The sequence below is a fragment of the Ambystoma mexicanum genome, chromosome 2p, assembly GCF_040938575.1.
Source record: "Ambystoma mexicanum isolate Mex_15411 chromosome 2p, UKY_AmexF1_1, whole genome shotgun sequence".
Lineage (NCBI taxonomy): Eukaryota > Metazoa > Chordata > Amphibia > Caudata > Ambystomatidae > Ambystoma > Ambystoma mexicanum.
The window spans coordinates 116,972,985-116,995,373 of NC_090923.1; the positions used below are offsets into that span (position 1 = coordinate 116,972,985).

Genomic DNA, 22,389 nt, shown 5'->3' on the forward strand with positions numbered 1-22,389 from the left:
GACAGAGGACGCGGATCTGGAAGCCTGAAGCCGCAAGAAGAAGCCAAATCGCATGGTAAGGAGCCGGCGGAGAGCGGGAGCTGCCTTCACTCCTGGAGCGGGCTGAACTTTAGCGTTCAACATACACGGTGCCCCAGGCCACGCTATAAAGAAACAGCCGGCGGACAAACAATATCCCCCAGTTCTCATAAGACTTCAAAAGCATAACATAGACGCGGGGTGAGGAGCCCCCTGTGGCACCACTAGGGGACCCCATAAACATAATGCTGCGAGGGCTGGGGGAGGGGAGGGGAGGTTGCTTAGAGTCAGCAGTGCACAAAATAAGCCAGCCAACCACTGTGCACAACACCTGGTGAGAAGTGCAATAGGGGGCACAACAAACACCTGTTCTTAATCAGCTAAGGGAGGCTGCTACTCCCCGTGGACACATTGACAACAGGTCAAGTGAAGAGAGCCGGGGCAAGCCCGGTTCACAAGCCCTGCAGCACTCTCACTAAACGAAGAGCTTGTTGTATTGCAAACCTCAAGCTATGCCCAATAGACGAAACACCAACTGGGGGAACCCCAAGTGAAGTTTAAACGGAGAACCGGACAGTTTGCCAAAATTGGGGAGCCTGACTCACCCAAATTTGTCCTCTTTGGTGCTTCCTGCCGTCTCCAGACCGCACTGAACACTATGCAAAGGGCGAATTAGGCATCAGACACTATCGCTAAGGCTACTGACTCCGGATCCGTTGGCGAGAGGTGCAGAAAAAAACATAACCCTGGTACGAAACGCTAGAGGGCGCATAGCATTGAGCCGAGTGGGTCACTGGAAACAGCGGAATAGATGGCGGCTAAAAATAAATCCAAAAAGGGAAAAACAGACCACCATGGCCTTTGCAAAAGGGCAGGAAAGCCCCACTAAGGGCAAAAGCAGAGATGGGGAAGCGGGTTAAACCAAGGGGCCTGATGCAATCATGGACTATGGAAACCCATAGATACTACAGCCCATCGCTACATTGCAAGCCACCCTGGAATCCAAAATAGATGAAGTCATGTTGGACTATTGAGACTGCAGGGTCTGGCGGAGCGCACTAGTAAACTAGAACTGGGGTAGGGGGATTTTAATTGCACCCTAAATCCAATAGATAGGTCCGACACGACACGAAGCACAAAAGACAAGCCGCACCGGCCAAAGTCCTCAACACGTCTTCATCGGATGTTGTCCTCCAGTGGTCGACTCTCCTCTAGACCCAAAAACCTCACCTTTTAAGCAAGTTCCCATTCATTCACAACTCTAGACCGTCAATCACCCAGAAGGGTGCCTATCCGCCCCGACATTCAGCCAGCCAATCAGAACTGGTTTCACTCAGGCTTTTCATCAGAGACAAAAGGACAGGGAAGTTTTGGGACCCTCCCTCACTTCCTGCCTTTCCAGACACTCGAGCCTGGGCGGGCTTCAGGGCTGAAGCCTGCCCAAGGCAAAATGCACAAAGGACTCAAACAGAGTAAAAGCCCAGAAGGAACTAACTGAGAAGAAATGTCAAAAAAAAGAACACCGGTTCATATTAGAAAAATTGTCACCATTGGGTGCTTTACTGCAGCCGAGAAATCAGCTTGCAGATACATGGCACAAAGGTAGTAAAAAAGAAATCACTGCCACCAGCCATTAGTTAGTATAACAAAATGTTACATCAAAGTGGGGTAAGGAGTTAATATTCATCCCCCCAGCACTCGACATTTTTCACTGGATAGGGGATGATATGGTCATGAGGGCGAGTGATGAGCATAGGGGCGTGCAGAGATGCAATGTTATGAGTGTTGCGGATTTGTTGTTGCGTGAGAGAGGGTAGCAGGGTCTGCTGAGGAGGGGTGTTGGCAAGGGATGCCTGGGTCACACTCAAGGATGCAATTGCAGAGTTGGAGGGGGTTCTGGAGGGCATCGGGTGGGCAGACAGGGGGGTGGAGTGTTTGAGGATTCCCCTCTAGGGCAGGATATGCAGTGCGAGAAGAGGGGGTGGTCAGAGAGGTCGGCTGGAATTCTGGTGCACCAGAGTGCTGGCAGTATATAAAGAACTGTTGTGTCTGTTCCAAGTTAAATGTTCAGCTAGATGAAACAGCGTTGTTATATTCAGATCCTTTGCTAAATGCAAAACTGGGATATACTCAAATATGCTGCTGAAAGCAGTCCAGGGCGATGCTCGGAAATTGATCTAGATGCAGTACAGGGCTATACGCAAATATCCAGCTAAATGTAGCACAGAAGTGCAATACAAGTCTATAGTTGGATATACAGCTAGTTGCAGTGCCCGTCTATACTCAAGTGTTCGTCTAAATGTAAAGTGTGGCAATACTCAGGAATCCAGCTAAAAGCAGTGCTGGTCATGCTCAGATATTCAGTTGAATGCAATATAAGACTATACTCCGATAACTAGCTAGATACTATATTCAGTTAAATGCAATACAGGGCCATACTCCAAGTATCCAGCTAGAAGTAGCACAGGCCTAACCCAAAAAAAATGTAACTCAAACAATTAAACCGAATGCAATAATGAGCAAGACAGAGATTCAGCCAAATGCAGGAGTCACAAATTGAAGAGGTGGCTTTGCACGACAATGGCCAACACACCCAACTGTTGAATCAGACAACGTTAAAAGGCCCAGCCTGTGCTCTCACAAACGCGAACTGGGCAAACGGGTAAGGAATATGCCCTTTGGCTCAGTGGGTGGCCAGGGTGAGAGGCAGGATTGAGAGGGAGCTGGGACAAACAAGGGAGAATGCAAGACAGGGTCAGGGATTCACGGCAAATGTCAGAAGCACAATAAAGCAGCAGTCGCTTACCAATAGAGGTTACACCCGGTTGATGGAAATGAACTTCATCTAAAAGGGTAGATTTAAAATTGTAATTTAAGGTTGCAACTACAAATCATACAACCTCATTGGGTGCAATGAGTGCACTACCCATGGAAATGATCATGCATACCAAAAGAAACATTGAGTCGTGCCCTGTTTATTAGGACCCTGTATGCGATTGCCTGCGGAGGCATTGCAATGCAAGCTTCATACTGAAACTTATACATGGGTGAGCCAGTCTGTCTGCTGGACTAGTAAAAGTCACCCAAGGTGTACCCTTGCGCCCAAACAAACAATCCTGCCACAATACTGCTTTCAGCTTTTACAGTAGTGGAAGACTAAGCGTGCTGACATGACCAACATCAGTGCCCAGCGCTATTACCTCCTGGCTGATTGTCATTTATGAAACTGGATAACTAGCATAGAGGCACCAGCGTGGGTCACACTGTTCCTTGTAGGACTAAAGCCAGCATTTCCACAAAAATAAATGTGTTTTTTTGTAAAAATGTTTTTACAAAAATACAACAACAAAAAAGTGTCAAATCACCCATCGTAATTGAACTGAGTTTGAGGCCATAAGTTCCAGTGCTCGTAAATAAGTCTGGAGGGGGTCACAACCTGGCAAACACCCCATAATTTAAGCACTGATACTTTTTTTTTTCTTCAAGCAGGCATCTGATAGTTTATGACAACGTGGCCATAAGACCCCTTTTAAGACCAGCTGGTGACAAGTGTTAAAATAAGCCTATTTCCTAACTAAATCCTGCTACAATTGTTGAGGCCTGCAAACATAAATCGAGGACATTTTTATTGTCTACCCAAACCAGTCTGTCAACAAAACCTTTACAAAACTCGGTGTTCCGACGTGTGTCAAATCTAAAGTAACCAGCATGCCAACAGGGGATTACAATTGCATCTTATATGGGCAGTTGTACTAAACCGGCATCGCTCAGTTGTTATTTAAGATGCACCCATCTCAACTGAAATCTCACCGCAAAAGAAGCACAATAAAGCAGCAGTCGCTTACCCATAGAGGTTACACCCGGTTGATGGAAATGAACATCTAAAAAGGTAGATTTAAAAATCGATATGCATCTATATTTATTGTACGAGTGTCATAGTTGGATTTAACCAAATTAAGAAACATTATGAAACACGCATTTCTTTTTTGATACAAGGTTTCAATGGGAGGCGTTATGGGATTATATATGGGTCAGCCGTTGTGCGCATTAAATAGCCGATTTCAGATTGTAACCACTCTTTTTGCTCATCAGCAAGAACGGGTAGTGGAATACTTTCAGGAAAGTCATGCTGTAGTATGCTACAGACATCGGATTACAGACCGTCTACAATAAACCTTCCTCAATCCACCCTGAAATCCAAGAATTATTTTACTTGGATGAATAATCAGGGAACATGTTGCCTTTTCAGATATTATATTTGAAGCAATTCACATCTCTCAAAACCTCACTGTCTACTGGGCCATTGAGAATTTTACATTCCAGCTTCCTGAAAAAAAACTGCAAACCTATCTAAAAAAGTCTGATCATTTTTCTTTATGCAAGCGATATGAAATAATCCTTCTGGACTGTGCTCACACTGTCGGGAAACGTTGACGTCCCAAACGATGTCCAACTCGAAAGGGGGCCTGAACACCTTATCCTGTAACAGATTAAGTATACCAAGATCGCCTGTTCTGTACACTAGAATCAAAACCAACCATAAATCCCCCTAGTTAGCTGTTGAGAAGGACACAGCTATCTACCCCAGTTAAGACACTATCATTTTATTGTCTCAGTAGTCACAATAAATAAAAACAAAAACACAAAATATGTGGTAAGATCTTGTGCAGCAGGAACAGGAGACTTACCAGATTTGTCATGAAGCTACGATTAATGACCATTTGCTTCCATCCAGGATTTGATAATGAGTGATGATAAAGTCCCCGCCTACCAGGAACCAATGCTGAATGCACACAGCAATTCAACTATGTTGCTGAGCATTGCACTAGACGCCACATATTCACCGGCTATTGCTAATTTTCATTTCAGCATTAATGCACAGAGGTAAAAAAAAAAAAAAATGAAAAAACAAAACCATACCCCCCCCCCCCGACTTTAAATTAAAGCAAGTAGGACAGATATCTAATCCATTAATTATTTAATTTGTTGGCTTTCTCCTTCGCCAAATAAGTCTGCTCTTTTATGCTCTTACTGGTGGAATACTTTTGCTCTCTTAAGCTTTTACAAGCGCATTACAGCCATCTACATTCAAGGAGCTTCATAGTGTGGCCAGACAGTTTTTCTGGCAACTTATAAATGCTACCACCTGCAAGTAGCAACATTGCAAAAAAATATATATTCCCGGTCTAAAAAAAAATAAAAATAAATAAAAGACTGTCTGAAGCGGAAATTAAGACAAACCAATTAACAGATGTCAGTATGTCACTAAAGTGCCACGGCTTACACGCAGTAAAATCCCATACTCACTGGACCTAAGAAAGCCTGCTTTAACTACCAAAAAAGACGATGGGACTGTTATTCACACCGAACAGGAAACCAGTGCACTGTGCTCAGAAACAAATAGGCCAACGGGCCCCAATACAACTGATATTCAAGCCTGACTAGACTGGATGAGTAGAGTTAGATGAACTGGACCGATGTAAGGGAACATTCATTCTGAAAGTTAGTAAACACTTGGATTCCAAAGACTGTCACTCAGACATATACACATGCAGGTAGGAATAAGCAGGATCAAAGAAGAGGGGCAAACATTACACCCTGGAAATGGTAACCAGTTCGAAGGGCTTGGAGAGAAACATGGGAAACTACATCATATGGTGGATTCAAATCATAACACGAATCACGCAAGAGTACTTGTATAAATGTTACTGTTATTTTAACTGATGCATTAATCGCACAAAAAACAAATGCGAGAGGCTTCCAGTCACTGTCATTAGGTCCAGCAGTGGGAGCTCTATATTGTGTGAAGTGGAAGTGCAGGATGAGTTATATCCACACATAACGAGGGCACTGCAAGAACCATCATGCTAATGGAGAATTCATGCACCTCACATTCAAGGTCTTTGTTGAAACTGTGCTCATTGCCAAACACCACCCTGCCAGCAACTGGGGCGATACACGCAAACTGTGCACCACATGTGCCAAAAAAGGGCACTCCCAAAGCTCGTTAAGCAGACCAGCAGGTGAGGAAGGGCATACTGTGAGGACACGTTGGCAGGAGAACTCCCCACCATGCTCACCTGTCCCCCATGCCCAGATTGGGCGCTTTGAAACAGTATATTCTTATTGTATAAGCGCCTAACAAGCAAACAATACGAACTGCTCATCCTTCTAGACCTTACCGGTGTCTTTAACTGTGGATAATCCCTCCCCCCTTCAAACTCTTTGCCATCTGTGGGTATTCGCAGGTCTGGGATCCCTCCTGCGTCTAAGGGACTCTTGAACCTACCTCCTTCCCGAAATCTCCCCGGAAAAAACACTTCATCCCATCACAAAAGAAAGCAGTGGCAAGATGGTTTACACCCCACCTCAATACAATGAAGAAAAAAAAAAAAAATAAACCTACCCTGGAACCACAGAACAAGCTGCTGAGCTTCACCCAAATATCAAGAGAGGAATTCCTCCTCAAGCTGGTAAAACAAAGCAGGCTCCCAATGAACCCCTGCACACCAGACATCTATAAATCATTCCTTACACAGGGTACACCATTGGAATTCCACAGAAACCTCTTCAACCAGTCGCTCTCAACAATTTTCAAATCTGCGCACATCAAACCACTCCTCAAGGATATAAAGAGTGATGTGTAAGACCTCTCCAACTACAGACCAATATCAAACATTCCCTATCCGGCAAAACTACTAGAGAACTAGATTTATGAACAAACACTGCAACATGTAGAAAACCACCAACTAATTGACCAGGCACAAGCCGGCTTCAGTCCCATGAGAGGGACAGAGGCGGCACTTCTCTATACTTGGGATGATCTAAAGCCACAACATCCTCATCAAAAGACTGGAAGAAATAGGGATCATCGACATGGCGCTGCGCTGGATTAAATCTTGCCTATCTGAAAGAACAGAAATAGTACGATTAAAACCATTCAAATATGTGACGCGGGACACCACCCGTCGGGTACAAGGATCCTCCCCTTCCCCGCTCCTCTTCAACATCTACATGACTTCACTAATCCACCTCATCAAAAGGCACTGCTACAACTATGCAGATGACACCCAAATTATCTACAACACTGAAGATGTACAAGAGGAGAACACAACGCTAATAGACGTTCTGAAAGAACTCTACGAGTGGATGAAAACAAACATCCTCAAAGTCAACCTGGGCAAGTCGGAAATCATGGTTATATCCAAAAACCAAGAAAGCAACTAATACATCACAAGGCCCGACTGGAAACTAAGGAATGAGATAGGAAGTTGAGCCACAGACAGAGGGCATTAGAATTGAAGGGGAAGAGTGGCAACTGAACAGATAAACCACTGGGCCCCAAGGAAGAGATGCACCCCCCTACCTCAAGGGGCCCAGCGAGGAGATGGTGGCTGCACACCAGGATGTGCCAGGGCAAATGTGCTAATATGCCAATGTCACTTGGAGACCCATGCATCTAGAGCCACTACTAGTCAATAGTATTTTTTAATGAAAAGGAATGTTTTCAAGTACATTGTTCTGGGTGTAACCCTCATATCAGACTGGAGCGACAGACAGATCTAAACGTTTTAATCTTGGGCCGGTCGCCCTAGCTAAAAGAAGGCCAGTAATGTGGTTTTATCGCTTGAGCTACTCATTAATGTAGAGTGCGGTTTTGCAGCTGCCATGTAAAACGTATAATGCCACAGAATTACGATTGGCCAAAATGCGTCGATCAGGCAATGGAACCGATTTACATACAATCGGCCCGTGATTTAGGACCTCGCTTTTGCAGCCATTCCCTCCATAGCCACATTGCAGGTCAAACCTTTGTTGAGGAAAACAATGAAGTTGAATGCATAAACGACCTTCAGAATAGCAGAATGCTTGCATGCCATAAAAGAGCGCCGACAGACTTACACAGTCTAAAGCAACATTATTATACATTTTCCACTCATTGGAGTCCTGAATCTTGCAGCTTTGTGGCAAGGTGCAGACTGGAAAGTTGACACCCGTGGCATTACTAACCTCTTGCAGCAATATACATATTTCTGAAAAATTCTATTCTCCTCCTTATTGACATTCAGAATTTAAAAGGCAACATATAAGTCAACATGTAAGACATCAATAGACGTGCATGGGCCTGAAAGTACAAGTCCTAGCAGATATTAAATAGTGATCTGATGTACTGAAATGCAGTCATGTTAATAATGCACCGGAAGAACATTATGCAAACAGTGTTCCTTACATATCTCATTCTTTTTGAATTTTAAGATTTACAGTTAACAGGCATCAAGTTGGTTGTGTGTGAAGAACATCCGAAGAGCATACCTTTCTTTCCGGTTTCTGTATTTCTGGCAATATAGCACAGAAAGGCTTGATAACTTCCAGAAATTTAACTGTGGGAGTGGAAAAAAAATCGTTGAGTTTCAGTCACATGCAAATGAAAAAACAAACTAAGCTTTCAGTGTATTAACTTTGAGAGATCACTTTTAAAAAGTTAAGAATTAGCAACATCTTAGCTAATGTTTTGCCTAAATTACATCACTTTCTGCAGAAACGAATGCAAATGTTGATTGCTCTCGATTTCCCCTCCCTCTCCCCCGATGCTTAGTGGACACCAAGCAAATAAATTAAAAATAATTACAGTTTGATTTTAGAATCTAGTATAAGGCACATGATCTGGTACACTTCAGGTTGGTTGACATTGCGGAATTTGTCCGGAACTCCATTAGCAAGGAACTCCCTTGCCATATTGGAAGACTGCCACACAGGTAGGGAGCAGGAACATCTTGATTCGGATGGTTAATCACCTCATCACTGCACGCGCTTCAATATTACCTCCACACTCCTATTCGTAGTTGCAGTAATTGACTATGGTAGTACCAACATCTACGGCCGGACCCACTTCGAATTCAAATGAGTCCCGTCCCTTTCCCCCCACGGGAGGTACAATACCTCAAAAATCCTTCAGTTAAATTGCCCCTTGCCGCGGGTCAGGTGCCCGAGTGGACTGCAAGCAAGTCTGCCTGCTTCAACTTCCTACTGCTGGGCTCTTGGGGAGCACCAGTTACGGATCCCTTCCAAAGATCATGTTGCTGCAGGGCAATGAAAGCTGGTGGGGCGGAACAATAGAACCAGGACAGCCCACTGGCCTATGATTCCGAGACAGGGAATCTCCCTGAGCTCAGGCCTAAATAGATGCAAGCTGGTAGCTGGGTTCTATGTGATATTTTCGTATGTGGAAGGCTGCACACCAAAAGACTTGGTGCAGTGCGGCTTTCAATATTCAGAAATGTCCCTTTTTGAGGGGTGGTGTTCAAGGCACATTTCATTATAGGGTCTGCGGTAGCGGCACTGTAGTTAAGTTGCTCAACCCATAGGAAGAACACGTTTTGGGCGGCTTATATATATTATATGCAAGGTACAGGACGCCAACTAGACATATCTGCCTTCCAGAACCAGCTCAACTGGGCCAATTCTGTTTTACGTTTCTGACCCATTAGGCACAGAGGGTAGATGCGCCGACATGAGTGGCCCTATGCCTTGCTTCTCAGGAAAATCAGAGTCAGCCAGTCAAGTCATAAAGGCCATGCCGGGTGCGTTTCCATCTGATGCCATTGAAATTAGGAATAACTCCTTATTGGAGCAATTAAAAAATGGCCTCCCTTCTATGGTCATGTTGGAGGTGGTTCAGCAATGTTATGGCCATAAAATGGACAAATGTGGAAATTGAAACTAGGCGGGTTGCAGAGGATTGGATTGTCTGACCAGGTAATATACTATATAGCGTTCTAGACGCACAATCATGCTTAAGAACTATGATGGGAACTGGCTAACTTTTTGGCATGGCAGAAATTAAATCCTTGCTGCAGAATGTGGTGTTCCTGTGGCTACCCGATTTCTCAAGGATGGGCTTTAGAAGGGACTGGTAGTTTTATCCCCAAGGGCCAAGTAGGCAGTAGTCTGAGCCTTCCAAGAACATTTGTGGGATGATGCGGTCATGTATACATTGTTGGGAGAGCTTTTGTCTGGGCCATTTGCCTGTGTGGAAACCTTCCCATGTGAACTGCCATTGGGGTTGAATTATTTGCAGGCTGTTCCTTTTGAGCAGATAGAGTCCATTGAGAAGGGCAGATCTTGGCACTGTCTTGATGTAAAGGGAGCAGTTCTGGAATTCTTGAAAAGGATAGAATCTTTCAGGACATAGTTTATTGGACACTTGCAGGGCATGAGGGGAAGAGCAAAAAGTCTTTAGTGGTGATCAAAAGCCACTCAGTTAGGATGGTGACCACAATGGCATATACCGGCAGAGGTAAACACCCAGAGTAGATCCACCTGTGGGGCAGCACGTTTTGTGGACAAATGCTCAGGGTGCTTCCACTGCAAGAAATAGCCAGGGCTTCAATGTGGGCACTTTGAAAAGAGGTGATGCGCTTGGCAGCAGCAAACTGCGGTCTATGTGGTTTCACCTAGGCCCTGCCCATTGCTTGAATTGGTAAACCTCAGTTAAATAGGGCCTAGGAAGAGGATCATGGAGGTAATTACTGGAATGCTCATGGTAATCATTATAACCACTAGACATGTTACGGACTTCCAGCCTCTTCTTCCTAGCTTCTGGAAGGATGGATTGTGAGATACTGGACATTTACCACAGAGGCAGAAAGGAACTAACGTGAATTAGAAATGGGCCTCGCCAGGAAGGTTTGTACCTCAAGGTAAATTTTGTGAGGAGGGGGTGGAGGAGTAATTAAGGTTACCGGTAAGTAATCCAATCACTATGTCTAAGACTTTATCATTGCATTCCTTGGGAAGGACAGAGTTCTCATTTTTTTATATGAAGTTTTAGTCTCAGAGCTATATAAACCAGACAGACTAATAGGGGCTTGCATTTAACAGTTAAGTGTTATGTAGTATAATATTCAACCCCATATAAACATAAGGTAATACTACCAGTGCTTAATTTGTAAATAAATGAGTTCCAAGGCCCAAATATTGTAGAACATGCCTATGCCACGCTGCAGCAGCAACTCACCGCATACAGATGCGCCCACAGTGTCAACATATTTGGGGTTGCAACTACAAATCAAACAACCTCATTGGGTGCAATGAGTGCACTACCCATGGAAATGATCCTGCATACCAAAAGAAAAATTGAGTAGTGCCCTGCTTATTAGGACCCTGTATGTGATTGCCTTCAGAGGCATTGCAATGCAAGCTTCATACTGAAACTTGTACATGGGTGAGCCAGTCTGTCTGCTGGACTAGTAAAAGTCACCCGAGGTGTACTTGCCCCTTACGCCCAAGCCAACAATCCTGCTGACAGCTTTTACAGTAGTGGAAGACTATAAGCGTGCTGGCATGACCAACATCAGTGCTCAGCGCTGTTACCTCCTGGCTGATCGTCATTTATGAAACTGGATAACTAGCATAGAGGCAACGGCGTGGGTCACACTGTTCCTTGTAGGACTAAAGCCAGCATTTCCCAAAAATAAAAAATATATAATAATTTAAAAAAAATAAACGAACATTTAACAAAAACACAACAACAAAGTGTCAAATCACCCATCATAATTGATCTGAGTTTGAGACCATAAATTCCGAGCTCATAAATAAGTCGGGGGGGGGGTTCACCCCTCGCAAACACCCCATAATTTAAGCACCGATACTTTTTTTTTTCAAGCAGTCATCTGATAGTTTATGAGAACGTGGCCATAAGATCCCTTTTAAGACCAGCTGGTGACAAGTGTTAAAATAAGCCTATTTTCTAACAAAACCCTGCTACAATTGTTGAGGCCTGCAAACATAAATCGAGGACATTTTTTATTGTCTACACAAACCAGTCGCCTGTCAACAAAACCTTTACAAAACTCGGTGTTCCGACGTGTGTCAAATCTAAAATAACCAGCATGCCAACAGGGGATTACAATTGCATCTTATATGGGCAGTTGTACTAAACCGGCTGTTAGGGAGAATTCTCTGGTTAGGCTGAATTTCCCTACCTAGTGAGTCCCCCAGCAGCTTTGCTGGATTTCTGGGGTTTAATTTTTTCTCCTGCCAAGAGTGAGACTCTTTTACCCTCACTCTTGGACATGTTGAAGTGTGTTTTCTTGGTTAAACCTTGTGTTGAATGGGCTATGGGGTCTTTTACTCCATAGGGCCTCATGTATTTTTGTGATGTGGGTCACACAGCACCCTCTGTGCCGTGACCCAGGGGTGTCCTAGGGACTCCCCAACATAGACTCCATACCCTGGGACTGACTACTGTCTCCCAGGGCATGTAAAGTCACCAAAGACTTTGCTAGTCTTGAATCCTGAACAGAACCAGTACAAACCATCATATTGTGGACGTACTGGCTGGGGCAATTCGATTGCCCCAGGGTCTGTTAGTCGAGGGGGCACGTCTCCGTCCCCCCTGATCGAGTTTTGGCTGGTGGCAGTGGAAACTACTTTTTATATTCGACCGCGAATATTTCCCTATGGGATTTCCCATTGTTTTAGGCTAACACATTTAATTATTTATTTACGGTAGCCTTAAACATACCGCCGGTTTATATATTTATTTTTATAACTCCGGTTGGGACTTTTTGCCAAAACTTGATTCTAAAATGGCGTTGGTGTTCGCCTCTGTAACTCTGACCCAAAGTGGAGCCCTTTGTTCCACTTTTGGCGGGCTTCTCCACAGAAGCCCTCCAAAGTGGTGCCACTCTGTCTGGGGTACTTAGGAGGGGTGGAGGGGGATTTAGGCACCCTGGACTGAGTTACCTTGGTAACTCAAGTCGCACTCCGTCCTGATTGGCCCAAGTGGTGAGCCGCCCGGCTCACCACTTAGCATGTTTGAGTGACAGCTAGGCTGGGTGAATGGGGGTTTGCTGCATAAAAGCAGGGCTTTGGGGACTGGGACTTCAGAAGTCGCCACAGGACCAAGAATCCGACGAGGGAAGAGCTGAGCCGACCTGCTTCGACGACACCACCCGGTGGAGCCCTGCTGAACCGTCTCACCACTTTTTCCCGACGACCGAGGAGAACTCTTAACGGAGTGGCTCCTTCCCTTGACTGGTGGGGACAACCAGTTTTCGCCTTCTTTCCGTCCTTTTGAGGTATCTCGTGGCCGCCTTGCCTGTGCCAAGCACCCCGGCATCCGGAATACCACACTTTACCCCCATACCGCGAAAGTCGGTACCAACCCTTTAACCGGAGGACTCCGCGGCTGGTTTCTTCCCGGGCAGTGCTACGACCTTTCTCTTCTGCTCTTCAGCGAGATATTCTTCTCCCCTGACCGACGTCGAGCCTTGCTGTCGCTGCCTGGAACAACTGCCCCCGCTGGAAGATCCTTTCCGCTTAAGGTACTGTGTTCCGCCTGGCTTCCCTTGCTACCGACTGTACGGGGTAGATTTAGTCCCCGGCTTTCGAACCTGGGAGTGCCTGGGACACTTTGGCTAAACTTTCTGAGCCACTCTAAACTCTTTTTGACTCTTTGCAAGACTTTGAATCTCTAACTAACAGTGTGATCTTGGGCACATTTTCGCTCCGGCTACTCTAAGAGTGGGCCCTGCCTAGTGACTTTTGCTCACCTGTGACTTTATTCTTCTTTAAGCCTATTGCAAGTGTTCTGGACCTTAGAGTGGTGTGTCTAACCTATTTCTGCTTTTTCTCTCCCTTTCTTGGAAACTACTAGAGTGTCATCTAACGTTAAGCACTCACCTCTGTTTTAATTAAGTGGTGTTTACCTAGAGTTGTCTAGATAGGAGAAAGGATTGAATCTACTTTCATTATAACTGTGTTGAAGTGCTTTTACTATATTTTTGCTAGAGTGTTTTTAACTTATGTGTATTTTAAATAAATAACTATATTCTTTTGAAACCAAGCTCTGGTCAGTGTTTGCTTGTGCTATTGTGTTTTGGTACATATTGTGTATACTTTGCATACTGCCTAACTCTTCTTGAGAGAAGTCTGACTGCTCAGCCACAGCTACCAGGTAAATCTGGGTGGTACAGACTGCTACCAAAGGGGTTTACTGCTCTACCTGTAGTCTTAAATCTTTTGCAGTGTTCCCCAAGGGAACTGCACAGGTTTCTGCCTAACACTGGTGTACAGCGGTGGGATTTGTATTGAGTATACATTTTATTGTGCTTTAGATACCTTAGTGCAACTAACCACAAAGCTTAGCACTGAAAAAGTAAAACCTCTAACATGTCAGTTATAGAAAGCTATAGTCAAGAGTCCCTTGCAGCCAAAACTGCTGATTGTTTAAGAGTACTCTGTAAACATAAGGATCTCCTGACTAAGGGCAAGAAAATGGAGCTGATTGAAAGATTGTTAGCTAACCAAAGTCTGGGTGATGGTTCAGAGGAACCTACCACTCCAGCAACTGTAGATGACAGTGTTGAAGTTAACATGGAGCAAAATGTTGATGATTCTGAGGAAGAGTCAGAAGAGGAGGGTGAGGCTGTTGTAACTGTCCCCCCTAGGCCTCTGCCTGCTCTACCTGCTGTGCCTACTGGACCTTTACCAGGTCCCACATTTAGTCCTCAGTACTTTGAACTAGAGAAAATGAAGCTAGAATTGGAGTATAAGAAACTTAATGCTCAAACTGACAAAGAACTAAGGCTAAGGGAAATGGAGCTCAAGTATGACTTAGAAATGAAGAAATTATCTGTTGAGAATGTTTCTCTCTCTGGCTCCTCTAGAAGTTCCAGTCCTAAAAGACCCCGGATGCCTAAAGAATTGGTTGGTATGTATGAGCCTAAGTTGGATGTGTTGGATTGGTTGTCTCTGTTTGAATATAATCATGGGCTCCAGAACATCACAGGAAATGACTTACTCACCTGGTTGTTCTCTAGGCTTCCCCCTGTTGCAACTGATGTGGTAATGGAGATGGGGGAGGAGGATAGGAAGGACTATGAATGTGTGAAACTAGCTTTGATAGCTAGGTTTGGGAAGACCCCTTCCCAGTATCTTAAGAGGTTTAGGAGCCTCAAAAAGCATGATGGTACCCCTTGGGCTACCTGGGTGAGTGAATGTTTGAAAAACTTAGAGGGATGGATTAAGGGTTACAAGGTGAACACTTATGAAGGTATGAAGAATTTGTTTATGTTGGAGACTATTTATGATGCCTGCTCTCCTGAGCTCAGACAACACTTGGCTGATTCCAAGGAATTAGATTCCCGGAAACTAGCTAAGGCTGCTGACTTGTGGGTTGCCAACAGGGCCACTCACAAGGATTCTGGGGTAACTCAGAAGAAGGATGGGGAGAAACAGTCTAAAAAGGACTCCAAAGAGAATTCTAATAATTCCTATCCCAAAGAGGGCCCCAAACCACAAAATAACCAGGGTAAGCCCCATGGGAAACCTAGTCAGGCTACTGTACCTTCTGGCCACAAGCCAGAAGGAGGTCAGAACAAGCCACCCTTCCAGAGAGCATTTGGACAATGCTATGTCTGTCAGGGTACTGACCATATCAAAGGAGATCCCAAGTGCAAGGGTAAACCTGCAGGGATCAGCACAGTCTCCTTAGCCTTCACTCCTGAGGATGAAGTACAGATGGCTAGTGCCCACTTTGAACTCTTTGCTGAAGAACCCTTGGGTCTTCAAGCAACTGTAAACTTAGAGCCTATGGGTCTGGTTAGTCCCCAGAATAGGGTTGTGTATAACTCCCTACCTGTTAACTCTAAGGTGTATTATGTGGACAGTGTTCTTGTCAATGGCCAGGATACTCCTGCCAGGAGAGACACTGGGGCCAGCAGAACAGTAGTGGATGAAAGCTTCTTTCAACCTGAGGATGTGGCCAAAGCACCCAAAGGTCCCACTAAGATGTCTGGAGGCCCTGTCCAAATGGTTCCTATCCTACCAGCCCTCATTCAGTGTAACAACATGACAGTGAGGATCCCTGTCAGTGTTCAGACTGAGGTACCTGGGAAGGTCCTGTTAGGGAATGACCTAAGAACTCTAGGAGTAGTGTCACATACCCCCAGGCCTCCCAGTATGGAGAAGCAGAACTTAACCAAATTGGCTAGACAGGCTACCTTGAAGGACCCTTCTAAGCCTGTGGGACCCTCTACTGAGAACCCCACTACAAGCCCTGGTGTTAGTAAGTTGACCTCTAACCCAGGCACATTTCAGGATAGTATGCTAGGAACATGGGCGCCCCAACCAAGCTCCATCATTGTTCCCCTAGTCTCAGAGTCTCTGACTCCCCCTGCTTCTGAGGAAGAGGTGGATAGACCAACTAGGCCCCTATCTGGACCTGAGAGAACTGGTAATTCTCAGTGCTGGTGGAAAACCAGAAAAGAAAAGTCTAAGGCCAAAAACCTTCAGACTGTTGGACCTTCTACTGAAGACCCCAACTCAAATCCTAATATTAGGGGGGAAACTCCTAAAATAGGTAAGGGTAGATCTAAGAGGAAGGGGAAGCAGGTACATTGCCTAACCCCAACCCCTCCAACCAAGAGGCCTAAGACCCAACCTGCTCCCACAAGAGAGGTGGTGAGGAACCTTGGAGGCCCCTCTAGATCTAAGGGAATCCTTTATAAGGACCCCTTGAAAAAGCCTAACATAGGTTCAGAAGTTGTACCAACTTCTGAGGGACTGGTCAACCAGATCCCCTATAACAAAAAGACTGATGTTCCTCAAAGGGTCTGTAGGTCCGTTAGCTTGCAAAAGAAAACCTTTGAGTTCTCCATTGAACATAGGTCAAGGTGTCACCATCAAAATGCTGATGGACTCTCTAGGATGTATATCATCGACTAGAGGTATGAGGTTCATCCAGGAGTGGATTAAATCCTCCTGTCCCTTAGTCTGGGGGGGGCGAGTGTTAGGGAGAATTCTCTGGTTAGGCTGAATTTCCCTACCTAGTGAGTCCCCCAGCAGCTTTGCTGGATTTCTGGGGTTTAATTTTTTCTCCTGCCAAGAGTGAGACTCTTTTACCCTCACTCTTGGACATGTTGAAGTGTGTTTTCTTGGTTAAACCTTGTGTTGAATGGGCTATGGGGTCTTTTACTCCATAGGGCCTCATGTATTTTTGTGATGTGGGTCACACAGCACCCTCTGTGCCGTGACCCAGGGGTGTCCTAGGGACTCCCCAACATAGACTCCATACCCTGGGACTGACTACTGTCTCCCAGGGCATGTAAAGTCACCAAAGACTTTGCTAGTCTTGAATCCTGAACAGAACCAGTACAAACCATCATATTGTGGACGTACTGGCTGGGGCAATTCGATTGCCCCAGGGTCTGTTAGTCGAGGGGGCACGTCTCCGTCCCCCCTGATCGAGTTTTGGCTGGTGGCAGTGGAAACTACTTTTTATATTCGACCGCGAATATTTCCCTATGGGATTTCCCATTGTTTTAGGCTAACACATTTAATTATTTATTTACGGTAGCCTTAAACATACCGCCGGTTTATATATTTATTTTTATAACTCCGGTTGGGACTTTTTGCCAAAACTTGATTCTAAAATGGCGTTGGTGTTCGCCTCTGTAACTCTGACCCAAAGTGGAGCCCTTTGTTCCACTTTTGGCGGGCTTCTCCACAGAAGCCCTCCAAAGTGGTGCCACTCTGTCTGGGGTACTTAGGAGGGGTGGAGGGGGATTTAGGCACCCTGGACTGAGTTACCTTGGTAACTCAAGTCGCACTCCGTCCTGATTGGCCCAAGTGGTGAGCCGCCCGGCTCACCACTTAGCATGTTTGAGTGACAGCTAGGCTGGGTGAATGGGGGTTTGCTGCATAAAAGCAGGGCTTTGGGGACTGGGACTTCAGAAGTCGCCACAGGACCAAGAATCCGACGAGGGAAGAGCTGAGCCGACCTGCTTCGACGACACCACCCGGTGGAGCCCTGCTGAACCGTCTCACCACTTTTTCCCGACGACCGAGGAGAACTCTTAACGGAGTGGCTCCTTCCCTTGACTGGTGGGGACAACCAGTTTTCGCCTTCTTTCCGTCCTTTTGAGGTATCTCGTGGCCGCCTTGCCTGTGCCAAGCACCCCGGCATCCGGAATACCACACTTTACCCCCATACCGCGAAAGTCGGTACCAACCCTTTAACCGGAGGACTCCGCGGCTGGTTTCTTCCCGGGCAGTGCTACGACCTTTCTCTTCTGCTCTTCAGCGAGATATTCTTCTCCCCTGACCGACGTCGAGCCTTGCTGTCGCTGCCTGGAACAACTGCCCCCGCTGGAAGATCCTTTCCGCTTAAGGTACTGTGTTCCGCCTGGCTTCCCTTGCTACCGACTGTACGGGGTAGATTTAGTCCCCGGCTTTCGAACCTGGGAGTGCCTGGGACACTTTGGCTAAACTTTCTGAGCCACTCTAAACTCTTTTTGACTCTTTGCAAGACTTTGAATCTCTAACTAACAGTGTGATCTTGGGCACATTTTCGCTCCGGCTACTCTAAGAGTGGGCCCTGCCTAGTGACTTTTGCTCACCTGTGACTTTATTCTTCTTTAAGCCTATTGCAAGTGTTCTGGACCTTAGAGTGGTGTGTCTAACCTATTTCTGCTTTTTCTCTCCCTTTCTTGGAAACTACTAGAGTGTCATCTAACGTTAAGCACTCACCTCTGTTTTAATTAAGTGGTGTTTACCTAGAGTTGTCTAGATAGGAGAAAGGATTGAATCTACTTTCATTATAACTGTGTTGAAGTGCTTTTACTATATTTTTGCTAGAGTGTTTTTAACTTATGTGTATTTTAAATAAATAACTATATTCTTTTGAAACCAAGCTCTGGTCAGTGTTTGCTTGTGCTATTGTGTTTTGGTACATATTGTGTATACTTTGCATACTGCCTAACTCTTCTTGAGAGAAGTCTGACTGCTCAGCCACAGCTACCAGGTAAATCTGGGTGGTACAGACTGCTACCAAAGGGGTTTACTGCTCTACCTGTAGTCTTAAATCTTTTGCAGTGTTCCCCAAGGGAACTGCACAGGTTTCTGCCTAACACCGGCATCGCTCAGTTGTTATTTAAGATGCACCCATCTCAACTGAAATCTGTTTGACGACGACCACTCGACTAACATTAAGAGTAATTATAACTCACGAAGGGCGAGCATGCCCGGCCAATTGCTGATAAGTGCAGACCATGTTCAATAGGACGCGCCCCTCGATGACCAGCAGTGTCACATTTTTTTTAATACATCATGTTGAAAAATGCAATAAAAAAAAAAAATCTAAACATATACACGATAGGGTGCCCACCGCCCTTTTACGCATTCGGCATTTTCAATAAAACTCCCAATTCTTCAGTAACATTAAGAACATACGTCATAACGGAAACTCCTCGTGGATTCTATAAGTATGTCGGAGATCTGAATCATATTTGATGACGAGCACACACACACACACACACCATCATGAAACCAAGTTAATTTTCTGGGATGGGTTTAACTTTCAAGTACTCCCAGGCAAGGGGCGTGGTTAGAGGAAGACGAGGACACATCAGCACTAAAGTCATGGATCACCTCAGTTACGGCAAAGGAAAGGGAAGTCAACCCAACCAGAATCTGTACACAACAGGGAAGTAGCAGCCAACATAATGAGCAGGGAGGGAATATATACCATCTAGATTGATTGAGACCACCACAACAAACTCACACACGCTCGTAGACAGACCTGACTGGCACACACCACAGCAACGAAATTACAGTACCTTAACATAAATTACCGACGACAACGCCACGGCTACTTGGTAATACACACACAGGCACGAAAATAGGGTGCTTTGCAAACATAGGTAGTTTATAGGAACTGGTGTTCTAATACGTCTAATGCTGAACGTTTCCTAGGAGACGTATGGCAGAAGGCAGGGGCCTTTGGCATTTATAATCAGTAGAAAACTGACCCCTAAAAGAAGTCTTATGGAATAATCCTCAAGGCCACGTACTCTCTAAAGGGGATAGCAAACAACAGATGCATCCGTGCATGCAGTGTGTGACTGTTTACAGAGGTATGCAAATAAACACATTCCACTAAAGAGCTTGTCAAAGCCCTAGGACTGATTGTCACCCTCTAAAAAAGACAGACCTCAATGGTATGACCCTATCAGCAAACTTCCTAAAATACATTACAAATCGTTCGCCACCAACGACTTCCATAAGACCACCTTTCTAAAACTTCTGACACCACAATCCTTGGAGACTGCACGAGTTAAGCAAGAATGCCAGAGTCGAGGAGGCCACGTATGTGCAAACCCCTCTCCGCCGAGTGAGTTGCAGAATAACAAAATGCATCAATCACTAAGCCTGTGCATAGAGTGCACAGACCCAGTGTTTTGAAGCGTTCTCTGAACCACGTCTAGCGCCTTTAATTGCTTTGGGCGTGCAATTTACACAGGGAGAACAAGTGCTTCCAAACATCCAAGACCGACCACCCAGGGCCAGCCACACTCAGGTGTCTGTAGCTAGGCAGCACACATTGGGGACACATCATTCTGGAAGACAGGAGAAAAAGAGACGGGTGTGGATGGGGATTCCAACCAGCGAACAGGCACGCTCTTACTGTTGACACTTGAATCCATACCAATGAGACGTGGCTGATCTTGCACTTCTCCAGGGCGATGCGGGGAAAATATAACGTTTTGGGTAACTCGACACTATCAATATAGTGGGCCAAGACATTATTAGCCCATCAGAGGGATCGCCCTCTCTCGGATTAATGGAATGCAAGGCCACTACTCTTGCCCCAGGCATCCTCCCTTCATTCTGTTAAAATGGCGGATTTTGCCCTTTTTGACATGAATTCCACGGTCGGTTGTGCTGCGGATGGAGGCTGCCCACTCCCCGCCGTGGGCAGGGTACTTACTCCCCATGGTGGCTGTCCGGTTTCCCCCGCTGTGCCGCTGCCCGATCGGCTGCTGACCCCGCACACACTGCCCGCCTGGCTCCACCGGCGGCGCTGCTAAAAAAGAGCCCAACTAGGAGAGACACGTCACCTTCCCAGGAAGACTGGGCTGAAGGCAGGCAGGCACACGTCAGTGATCTTCGGGGCCAGCTGCCAGCGCATCCAACGTCACCACGTACTCGACAGGGAAAAAAGACTAACGCAATGTAAAGGCACCGTCACCCAGTTCTAAAGGACCACTAGAGGGCCAACCGTCTATCAAGAAAGGTGTCAGCTCTGGGCGCCATGCTGGTGGAAGCAGCATAATGGAATCCCTCAGTTTCCTGGGCAGCCAGCAGCCTTTTCAGCCACAAATGACCTTTCTCTGCAATGTCACGAATTATAAGGGAGCCGACACACGTTACATTCCATTTCACATGTCATTTGTTCATGGTAGAAGTGAACAACTGCTGCAGGTTTTGTGAAAAGGGAGATGAATCATTTAAACACCTGGTCCTATACTGCATTCATCTAATAGACTTGAGAACGGCCTCCATGGGAAGTGAAATGGCCAAAAGACCCCACTTAAGTGGTGAAGATTGGTGGAGCCTGATGTCAGAGGGGAAGGATAAAAAGCTGATCTTTGCATGAATAACTTATTTGGAACAACTTGAAGGAAGATTGGCAAACTAAGTAGTTGACCCAAGACATTTAAGAAGCCTAAAAACACTGGAACACTTTGATGAAATAAAAGCAGCTTGAAAAAGCTTGCCATCGTGCATAGAATTGTTTTATCGTTTTGTTTTTAATTTGTTGAATTATGTTTTTTTCTTAGTTTTTTCTTTTTAAAGTTGGTAATAAATTATATTTAACAAAATTTAAAACAAGAAGTGTTTTCTAGTCTGCATGTCATTTTTCCTACTGAAAAATCCTTTAGTATTAACAACACCTTCATTTTAGGACCCAAGGACGGATGAAAGCAGATGATTTTGGAATGATATGGGCAGGTAAGGGCCTTGCCAGGTGGTTGATCTATTTCCAAGGCGGTTGCACACATGCCAACGAGGTTGCACACATGGCAACATTATGTCCACAGCTGGGTTGGAGTTTGTTTACCAGAAATCCAAAGAATTGTGTTTTCCCATTGGAATGAATTGTGGTTAGAAGTATTTTAGGTGGGGAAAGTAAAAAATAGCACACATTTTCATGAAAAAGATTGGGAGTCTCACACCCAAATCGCATACCTCTCAACTCACCTGCTTTTGGCCGGTGTTACCCGCCAGAGAAAGCGTTCAAACACCCGCCAAACTTTTTATCTGTCCATTCTCTTCAATGGACTCTCACCCGCCTAAAACGGAATTGTGTTTTCACCCGCCTTTCTGACTCGAGAGGTTGAGACCTATGAAATTGGGAGATTTGGCATGTATTCTGGTGACACCTACCAAAAGCATGTGAGTTGAGAGCTATGATTAATTATGTTTTTATATAGCTATTAGTGTGGGGGGGGCGTGGCTTGGCAGCCATGGAGTAGGCTGTGATTCCTGTGTGCTCCGAGATCCGGCAATTTGATCTGACAAAAA

General features: G+C 45.4%; 1 protein-coding gene across 1 annotated transcript in view; it reads right to left on the reverse strand.

The window, feature by feature from the left end:
- SEC61A1 (SEC61 translocon subunit alpha 1) overlaps window positions 1–21,060 on the reverse strand; it is a 91,365-nt gene extending 70,305 nt beyond the window's left edge. The window contains exons 1-2 of the mRNA XM_069643367.1: window positions 20,792–21,060; window positions 8,332–8,399 (exon numbers count right to left, since the gene is read on the reverse strand). Of these exons, the coding sequence (XP_069499468.1) occupies window positions 8,332–8,399; window positions 20,792–20,798 (75 nt within the window). The 5' untranslated portion in view covers window positions 20,799–21,060. The remainder of the gene's footprint in view (window positions 1–8,331; window positions 8,400–20,791) is intronic.
- Between the last annotated feature and the right edge of the window lie 1,329 nt (window positions 21,061–22,389).